The following is a 10,993-nucleotide window of genomic DNA, read 5'->3' on the forward strand; positions in this document are numbered from 1 at the left end:
GCTATGTGGGTTGACATTTAACATTAGCACAACAGTATGTGTGACACCTTAAGTGTGACAAAATTGTATGTGTTAGTTTAAATTTTCTCCTAATGAAAAACTAGTTTCTAGAACATTAGCTATAGTTTTAGAAAAGATACAGAGTCCTTGGATCAGAAAAGTCTTGGCATCTTGACTGCTTACAATGGATCAAAACAGGATGGTTCAAAAGGTATAGATTATAAAATTCCTCTAAGTTACCTCATCATCATTCCCTGTGTCTTAAATTTTTGGTGTTTTAATGAAGAACCTGTGAGTTTTGAGTTTTGTGGCACATGATTTATAAATCCAATACTGTTATAAATTATGAATAGCACTCAGATTAAAATGTAATCTTCAGGCTTGAAAAAAATGTACCTCTTTAGTTAATCTGCAAATAGTCAAAGTCAGAGTTGTCTGTTATATAATTTTTTCAATTACTACATTTTCCAAGTGAAGGTATTTTGGAAATGAAATTTAATCTTTTCAAATCTCTGTAAGTTATATTAGTCTACATTTCTTGGACCACAGATATTAATTTATCTATCATTTTCTCTTAAATCTCAAGTTCTCTTTGAAGTTGTTCTATTTGGGCTTTCTATTGTTCTAGAAAAGTGGTGTGTAGAGAGCATCATCAGAATATTTAATTTCTATGTTTCACTCTTCCATCCACATGTGCTATAGCATAGTCTGTAAGATGCTGGATACTGTTTTTATGTAATGATCAGAAAAGTTTAGAATATTTGGAATTTCAAAAATGGGGACATCATCCCTGGTGAAACTACAAAGGGTTTATGTGGAAAAACTGTACCTTTGAAAGTATGTTTGGTATTTGGTCACCTCTGTAGGAGATGACTTGCAGGATGCTGCCTATAGTTCCGCCTGTGGGAGGCTGGTAATGAGTAAAAGCAGGATCCATGTTCACTCGCACAGACATGCTCCTGGAGGCAGCAGATGATCCAGTTTGTGGATATGAGAATGTGGGCTGATTTTGCGTGACCTATTTGTTTGTCCTGAGGTGGAATTAGCTGAGACTGAGGATATAGGTTGTATATCAGACATAACTTCATCAATATTTGGGGATCTGGCAGCTCTCTAAACAGTAGGTTAATTTCTATTTAAGGCCTGATATTGACCAAAGAGAAACTTCTAGAGGTTTGTGATCCAGAGGGATGCAATTGTAAAGAATGCTTTATTTGTGGTAACTCATTTGGTTTTTTCAAGTTCCCACTGAAATATTCTGAATGTGATATAACAGAAGTTATTATTGCCAGGAGACTGGGAGTTATCAAATGAATTCATGGTGCTTGTGGAGTAGTATGTGAACTAATGAGCACATAGATGTGAGAAGTCTGATGACCTTGCTGATTTTGTTGCTGGCTTGTTATAATACAAGATTAGATTTAGAATAAGTAGTCAAGGGACTAAGTTGCAAAGACTGATAAAATAGTGAAGGGTCTTACTTCCACAATTTTTTTTTCTTTTTTTTATGTTAAATGTCCATGATTTGAAATCCAAGTTGAGAGAAGTCATTTGATTGCATAGACCAGAAATTACAAAATCTGAAAATTTACCTCTCATTCACTATAAATGTATTTGTATTTCTCTGATAGATATCTTCATAACATGAATCCATGTTGTTATATTTTTGTAACATGAATCTGAAAAAAACAACTTAAGGTTATTCAGGTAACAGAATTGCAAGCATTTGTGAGAATAAATTGCGATATCCAGTCAGAATGCTGTTACTAAAAGTTATGATATATAACCTAATATGGATAGAATTTTACCATAGATTGAATCACAGGTAATGTAAAAACCTGAGAAATTAACATTGATTTTTTTTTTTAATTTCAGATCATTATTGGGGTACACATGATCTGGTAATATAGTTTGCTCTTGTGTGGATTCAATCAGAGTTACAGGTGTGTCCTTGTCTCAGAAAGTGTGCAGTATACCAGTGCAATGTACTCATTAGGTGGGAACTAACCCAACTCCCTATCCCTGTCTCTCGTACTTATTTCATTGAACCATGTGAACTTATAGGTGTTGAGCAAATAGCTCCAATTTATTATTGAGTACACATGCTTGTTTTTCCATTCTTGTCATGTAGTAGTTTCAATTTTGTGGTTTCCATTTTGTAGTTTCAATTTCATAATATGACTAATAGAAAAGATTATTAATATATTTTATATAAACATAATACACAAATGAACATAAATTACTTCCAAACTGGAAATATATAAAGCATGCATACAAAACATATATCAATATAGGATTATTAATTTGGTTTTTGAAAATATAGTGGAACCTCTATAAGTTGACCACCCAAGGGACTGTAACAAACTGGTCAACATACAGAGGCAGTCAACATAGGAACTTGGCCTGCTATACTCATACATACATGGGCGCATGTCCTGTCTATGAAAATTAGGTCAACTTAAGAACGTGGTCAATGTAAGGAAATGGTCTACTAAGAAGGCTCTACTGTATGTTAAAATGAAATAAACACAAATAAATATATAGCTAACCAACATTAGCCATTCTTTTGGAAGGCTCAAAACTAGTTCTGATTACAAAAACATAAACATAAATTTTAATTCCATTTTTTCTAGATTTAGACAGCTTAGATTGGGTTTATCCAAACTTGATCTTTAAGGGTTGCATGGACGTGAGTATCTTGGAGTGACAGTTAATAAATATTCCCCAGTTTTTTGGTGCAATTAAAAATGATCAAAAGATTTCCATTTGATACAAACAATATAATTTAAAGTTTTTTTCTTGGTATCCCTGTTTCCTTTAATTTTTGTGTTAAATATCTTTTTTTAATCTTTCCTATTTCTTACTTTGGGGAAATATTCTGAAATTACTTCCTTCCCTGACTTAGTTTCACTGAGGCTTTAATCATTTACAAAAACAGTCCTATTAAAATAGAGACAATTAGTCATGATAGAGAATGAATAAATAACCATTTTAATGACCAGTTATTTTATATTTTCAATTTCTAGTATGCTGATATTTTTAAGAATTGATTAAAATCTTGTCCTTCTCAGAGACATTTGTTTTTGTTAAGAAAATCTAAAAATTAAATGATTTTTTTAACAAACATAATTAAATGCAGGACTTTAAGAATTAAATCAGAGAAACTAAGAAGATAAGTTTGGCAATGATGTATTTTGTGTCATTTGCCGTAGTTGAAATTGTACTAATTTCTCAGAGTAAATAACAACAAATATTCATAAATATATTTTGACAATGTAACTATGAGTTCTAGAACTTTATACATTATAATACAAGTAACATGATAAGAATATGGAAAAAGATTTAATGTTAAGATTTAGCAACCTAGTCTAAAGGTGAATCTTAAATATCTAGGCACTTTTAAGATTTAAGTTGGCACATTTGTGATTGAGATTTGTAAAAGTTAACTGCATGAGTAGTCAAGTCTCTTTCTCCCCCTATATCTTGTAAAATATAAATACAGCTTTTCAGAGACACTTGCAATGAACAAACTGAAGGACCCATTTTAGAATTCTATTCTGTCCTTGCAATATGAGCCCAAAGTCTCCAGTATTTTAGAGGTGTGTGGTGAGATAACCTAATTTCAAATTAGCCCATGTGTGAGATTTTCCGTTCAGACTTTAGATGTCACGTTGATGAGAAATCTACTTTTTCCACTCTTGCCTCACTCTGAGCCTCACAGGGCACTCTGTGAAGATCACAGACATTATTTGTTCATGTCCAGAATTGGTGCCTCCAAATTTCATCTTTTATTTCTCTGCTACCCTAGGCCTTTTTTAATGAGAGTAATCTGACCTCTGCACCGAAGGATGCATGACTTTCTGGAGACAGAAGGTATGTGTTGCTACTCTATCTCTCAACTAGCCTACCTCATTTGGGGGAAGATTCCAAGTACTGGCGTCTGATGCAACTGAGGTACAATTAATGTGCAATGAAACCAAAGTAGACATGTATTTCTTTATTTGAATAATTCAGGGAAAAAACCTGAAATATAAAATATGCTGAAGAGTTCCTAAGTTTCCAAACTGTTGCCTGTGGAGACCTAGTCAAGAGCATATCCAGGGGTCCTCAAACTTTTTAAACAGGGGCCCAGTTCACTGTCCCTCAGACCACTGGAGGGCCGAACTATAGTTTAAAAGGACAGGCGGTGGCAAAAACACCCGGCAGGCCGACTAAATATCCTGCACGGGCCTCTTGTGGCCTGTGGGCCATAGTTTGAGGATGCCTGAACTATATCTGAGTTAGTCAGCAAACATAATTTAAGAGAGACACCTAAACATCTTAACAATGAACAATTAATTTCGGATTAGTGATTATAACTTTGTGTATCATTGAATTATAAGATAATTTATATTAAGTTCAGCCATGTCAAAATAGTAAAGGAATTACTTTAATGATGAAGCCAAATGTAATTCCTCAGACACTTATCCAAACAGTATAATAGTAAAGTTAGGGCCAGATAAATTATATAAAATGCTGAACCTAGTCATAATCAAAAGCCATAAAATGTACACACTGATAACTTGTAAGAAACTTGTCTAATGACTTATTTTCCATGTTAACTGACATGAAATCAGAAATGATAACATAGCAATTGTGAATAATTTAATAATTAAAATCTCTAATATTTATAGAGAACTTTAAGTACAAGTTTGAGTGGTAGATGTTTTACATGCATTACATTTTGTAATTAGATTAACAAACTAGGTTATCAGATACCACTTAACATTTTAAAGGTCATACATTGTGAGTTGCAAAATCAAAACCAATTCTAGCTCTCATTAACTCCAAGCCAATTGATTGAAGTATTTTATTACATTGTATGAATTATTACAAATACACAACTAAAGATACCTTTATCGATATAAACAAAATATCTTTGTTGAAATTTAAAACAAAAATATTCTATAAATCATTTACATTTTAACTTATATTTTATGGTTTTATATTTAAGCAATAAAATCAACTGCTAATATCACCATAGAAGTATTAAAATTTTTTTATATTGTTTCTATTACTATTTAGTATGCATAAATTAATTATTGTCATGTACATATCCTAAATAGTTTAGTGATTTCTCAGAAACTTTCAGGCATTCAAACAAAAGAACACTTCTGAACCAAGAATCCATTTGGTAAACAAGTGTAAGGAAAAAGTATTAATAGTTTAGTGGAAGAGAATAAGTTGTATGTCAGCTTTCCTATTCTCTATTTTACAATTACGTGGTGTTTAACCATTTTAGACTTTTGAGATTATCATAAATCAGGGTATAAGTTTCTGTAGTATGACGTTTTAATTTTTGATATTGGTATTGTTTTGATGTTAATTGTTTTTTAAATAAGACTTTAATAAGCATATTTTTATTCATGGACTTTTTTTTATTCCTTACTAACTTACAGCTTTTCATTGTTCTGGCAATAGTGATTTGACAAATACAGAGAATCTTTTTGAAAATATTTTACCCTAAGACAGTTAAGCTCTAAGGATGTTACAGTGAGAACTTTAGATTCTTCAGTGCAAAATAAGACCCAATACCCTCTCTCCACTACATTTTTTTTTTTTGAGACAGAGTCTCACTTTGTCGCCCCCTGTAGGGTGCTGTGGTATCACACAGCTCACAGCAACCTCAAACTCTTGAGGTCAAGTGATTCTCGTGCCTCAGCCTCACAAATACTTGGGATTATAAGCAGCAGCCACAACGCTGGACTATTTTTTTTTTTTTTAGAGACAGGGTCTTACTCTGACTCAGGCTGATCTCTACCCAGTGAGCTCAGGCAATCCACCCACTTGGGCCTCTGGGAATACTCCACCACATCCTTTTTGACTGGACTAGGATATTTTCTTTATATAAACTATTTATTAATTTTTTAAGACAAAGCACAGTCCCTGAAATTGTACAGCTGCACGGATGGATAACCAAAGAGTGATCTACTCTGACATAAATCAGGCTCAAACCCAAAAGAAGCAGCAAAGGAAACCAATGGGCACTAAAAGTTCCGTTTCAGAACACGAACAAGAAATAACCTATGTGGAGTTAAACCTTCAAAGAGCAGCTCAGGATCATCAAGGGGATGACAAAGCTTACCACTGCAAAGGTAAAGCTCTTACTAGTTCCTCAATGCAACTGTTCTAGGATGCACAGTTGGGTGAAGGAGTGTGCAGGGCGTGCTTGCATGGTTTTATTAATGAAGATCAGAGTTCTAAGTTGAGATGTGATATTTTCATATGAAATATGCAGACAAATTTTACTGGCATGTTGTTGAAATCTATAGTCTTTGTCCAATAACTCCTGGAGAGCTGCATTTATTGGAAATGCAATGGGATGTGTATCTGAGAGAAAGATTACTACTGGAGGTACCGGTAGTCCAAGTTTATTTATGATTCCCTGCAAATGTGGGATCTCTTTTATGCAAATATTCTAACAACCCTCACTAGCATTCCTCTCTCAGTGTGTCTGTTTCTCTTTTGGCAGATTTACTGTTACCTGCAGAAAAACTCATTGCTGGAATCCTGGGAGTTATTTGTCTTGTTTTAATTTCTATGTTGGTAACAAGAGTTGTCATTCCCTGTAAGTGTTTTGGAAGAATCAAAGGGAACTTTGACACTTAATGACAGAATGTGCCTTTTAATTTCATAATATCAAGGAATAGAATTCACATTATAATGCATATTGTAAACTCAATGAGGAATGCTTATTTTCAACTTTTCAAAGGGATAAATGAAAGAATAATTGAACACACTCTCTGCTTTTAAATATATGCATATATTAAAGTTTCATGACTCCAAAACATGTTTTAGGAGACTGAAAAAGCTCACCAAAAAGTAGAAATAATTTTTAAAATGTTTAAATCCTGTACTTAGAATATTGTGATATAGAAGTGGACAGAGATGCTGAAGTTTGGTTTTGTAGGTTGTGGATATTTCTTTCCCCAAACATTCATTAGTTCATTACATTTTTTTCCTAAAAAAAAAACTTTATCCACATATTTCTAATTCTAAATGATTATGACTTATTTACACACTAACTTTTAATAAAGTATTACTTTTTCTACCTTCTTCAGCAACACAGAAGTGGAACAATTCTTCCCAGACCATGAGAACTCAGAAAGGTACTGATAATAATCATTTTTTATTTTGTCTAGATCTTAGGTTGTATAAAAATAGTAATAGATATTTTGGGGAAAAATAAATTAAAATATGAGACATTAAACTCTCATAAATAAAGATTGTAAGAGGGCATTCCCTTTTCTCTAAAAATAAATAAAAATAATCATTTAAATCACTAAACCTCTTTTGCTATTTGACTCAAATTACTACTGCTGTCATATACTACAGTTAATTTTGCCATTCCAAAAATATACTTTTATCCAATTCAGTCATTTTTCAGATATGCATGCAGGGTGGATGTATGTTCATTGTTTTGCTTTATAAAGTAATAGAATTAGGAAATAAGAGATTCTTTTCTGTGCATGTGTGTGTGATTGGTTGTTCATTTATATTTATCAGGCTGTGAGAAAGTAAATACTTGTACATATAATTTCAAACCTTCAAAAATATGTAAATTATTTTACATTTTAAAAATTTATATTTCTTCCCAATAGTAGGTTATAATTATTTTATTCTCAGCTTATCCTTGTAGTCATTGTCCAGAGGAGTGGTTCACACATTCTAACAATTGTTATTCCATTGGTAAGAAACCCAAACCTTGGAATGAGAGTTTGATGGACTGTGCTTCTAAGAACTCTACTCTGCTTTATATAGATAATTTGGAAGAAATGGTAAGATGTTAAATGTTTCAAACACTATTTTAAAAGCTTGTTGCAGTCAGTATTACCTTCATAAAATTCATCACATCTTGCACATATTTTATTTTAATTATATTCACGTTTATTTGATATTCTATTGTTTAGCTTCACAGTAGTTTATGTCTATTCATACACTGCTAATGCACACTTAAATATTATAAATTGTGGATTCTCCCAGAAAATGATGCTTCCATGAATGCTTTTATTCTAAACTAAATTTTATTATTTAATTGTACTAGATGTATATAAATGGGTCATGACTGTGCAGATTTATCATAAAGTGAATAGAGTCTTGGAATACAAGTCAGATCATGAAATAAGTTTCTAGCCCCGGCAGCCCTGCCTGCGTGCATGCCCTCATCACTTCTCCTCCCTCCTCTTCAAACCCTTGGATTGGCATTAAATATTACTACAAAACTTTACCTGCTTTTGAATTTTGGTAAATAGAATCATACAGTATGCACTATTTTGTCTATCTTCTTTCACTGCCATTTTGATATTTGATTGTAACTCATTCATATTAATACAGTGAAATGTAGTTTGTTAATTTTTATTAATGTATTAGATACATGTAACATTTAAAAATCCATACTATGTGGTGTCCTTGAGTGGGAGAAGTGAGTCTTATACCCTTAGAGATACAGAGGGCTCATGGATGGAGCACTTGTAGTCATAGAACACCTTTGCTGGTCCCCACAACCACCCTGATGTCTCTGGTGGCAAAGCAGAAGCTCTTCCTCTGGCTGCTTACTGTTAGCAGGGCTCCTGATAAGTCACCCTTGCTGGTGTTGCCAGCCTTCCTGGTGTTGTTGGCAGGACTCCCTCTCAACACAGAGGGGGAAGGAGCTTATCTGAGACACCAGGTTGGGTGCTGGGAAACAGCAAGCCAGGGTCATTTTGTCTGTCGGTCAGGAGACTTCACATGGTTAGCCACCGTATTGAAACCTGTACTGGGGATCCCAAACATTCTACCTTTCTCTTTCCACCTTTCAGAATGCTTTTTGCTTGAGTCCTTCATACATTTCAGAGTTTACAGTTATATTTAGTAGGAAATAGCACCTATTTTGGACTATTTGTGTTCCACTGATAACAGACAAAAGTGCGGATTTAGCTAATTAAAGAATGGCGTGGTGCTCAGAAAACCGTGTTTTTGACTTACAGAGCATTTATTTTCTCTATGACAGCCCTTTAAATTCCCTTCTAAACCCCAAACATTGAGAAATATAGCAGAAATGTACATTGATTTAATATAAGCTCCAGAAGAACTCTACATACAGTGACAGGAAGTTTATTTAAATTCATATTACATTTATTTTGTCAATATGGGTTACTGTTACATTACGTGGGTCATAATTTTCCTCATTAATGTAAGACTAAGGGAAACTACTAAGTATAAATATTTGAGTTCAATTTCACCAAAAATTACAAAATTTTGTGGATGTTTTTGATAATATCGTAGATAGTTTTCAACTTTGATATATTGTTATATATTTGACTTTGATATATATTTGATATATATTTTGACAATAATAGATCCCATGTAAAAGAACAATACCTGAAATTTTAAATTTTGAAAAAAAAACTTATATGTATTTGTTTAAATGTAAAATATTTATATTCCTATAGAAATTTCTGGGCTCCTTGTCACAACAGTCTTGGATTGGAGTCTTTCGTAATAGCAGCAATCATCCATGGATGTCAATAAATGGCTCAACTTTCAAATTAAAGTAAGTTTTTTTGAATGGTACTATATAGTGAAAAAATATACAAAAGGAGAATTCTGAATAATAATATGAATAAGCTGAGCTAGAGACATGAGTAATATCTTAAAGTTGGTGAAATGACAATAAAAATCTTGAATGGACCACAGTAGTCCCCTCTTACCAGTGCTCTCACTTTCTATATTTTGAAGCAACTGCAGCCAACCAGGCTCAAAAACTTTTGAAATGAAAATTCCAAAAGGCAACTTATGAGCTTTAAATTTCTCAGTGTTCTGAGTAGCATAAAGAAATTTCACACTGTCTCACTTTGTCTGGCCTAGGAAGTTAATCATCTCTTTGTCCAGTGGATCCTCACTACAGAGGGCCTCACTCATTAGTTACTTTGTAGCCCTCTGGTGATCACACCAGTTGTCATTGTATCCCAGTGGTTGTGTTCAACCTTCTCATTTCACTTGACAATAACTCACAAGCCCAAGAGTAGTGATGTGGGCAGACAGCATAGTTATTGTTTCTAATGCCTTCTTGTGCCTAATTTATGAATTAAACATCATCAAAAGTGTTTATATATAGAATAAACATAGCACAGAGCTATGAAGTATGTAGTTTCAGGCATCCGCTGGTGATCTGGAAACACACCATATATAGAGATAGGGGACTGCTATATTCAGATTACATATAACCAACACTTACTAATATTATATTAGAATATGATTAACTGTTTTCATAAAATGCTTCCTTTAAAGTCATGGAAAATGCTCTTGTTTCATGGATTGTCTCCATAACAAAGGATGGATTTTTCTCCATTACAGCATATCAGAAGCACACTATGGCAAATATAGCTGTGTTTTTCTAAACTTCCATAGTCTTCGGACAGATGATTGTGGATCTTCAAAAAGCTATCATTGTAAGCTCAAGCTTTAAAAGTAAAGTACCTGACGGCAGCCCCTGTGGCTCAAAGGAGTAGGGCGCTGGGCCCCATATGCCAGAGGTGGCAGATTCAAACCCAGCTCCAGCCAAAAACTGTAAAGAAAAGCAATAAAGTACCTGAGCTTGGAGTTGGCCATGTATTCTATGTTTAGTTATATGAAAATAATATTATGATTGCATAAGACAAAGTGAATTGTGTGTGTTAATAATGAAAATATTTTAAAAAATAGTATTTATGATATAATACAGATACCACATAGGATGTCATTGCTCTTGGGTCTGGCTCTTTTTGGTTAACATTGTGTTTGTTAGTCTTTGAACAAGTTGCATGTCATGTTATCAACAAACTCATAGAGAAACAAATTGGAATAATGTTGGCCAAAGAGTGAGAGAGGGGTTGGGACAGGTAGTGACCACTAATTGCTGTATTTTTTCTTTGTGGGGTAATGAAAATTTTCTAAATGTTGAAAGTGTTTTTTTTTTTTTTTTTTTGAAAGTGTT

General features: G+C 33.3%; 1 protein-coding gene across 1 annotated transcript; it reads left to right on the forward strand.

Annotated features, from left to right (window-relative positions):
- The first annotated feature begins 5,947 nt into the window (after positions 1-5,947).
- LOC100962661 (NKG2-A/NKG2-B type II integral membrane protein-like) lies at positions 5,948-10,486 on the forward strand. Its single transcript, XM_003803673.1, has 6 exons — positions 5,948-6,134; positions 6,512-6,607; positions 7,101-7,148; positions 7,666-7,817; positions 9,471-9,571; positions 10,375-10,486. The coding sequence occupies exons 1-6, from the start codon at positions 5,948-5,950 to the stop codon at positions 10,484-10,486; spliced, it is 696 nt and encodes a 231-aa protein (XP_003803721.1).
- The last annotated feature ends 507 nt before the right edge of the window (positions 10,487-10,993 follow it).

This window comes from Otolemur garnettii, unplaced genomic scaffold, assembly GCF_000181295.1.
Source record: "Otolemur garnettii isolate 467f Iridium unplaced genomic scaffold, OtoGar3 scaffold00414, whole genome shotgun sequence".
NCBI classification, from domain to species: domain Eukaryota; kingdom Metazoa; phylum Chordata; class Mammalia; order Primates; family Galagidae; genus Otolemur; species Otolemur garnettii.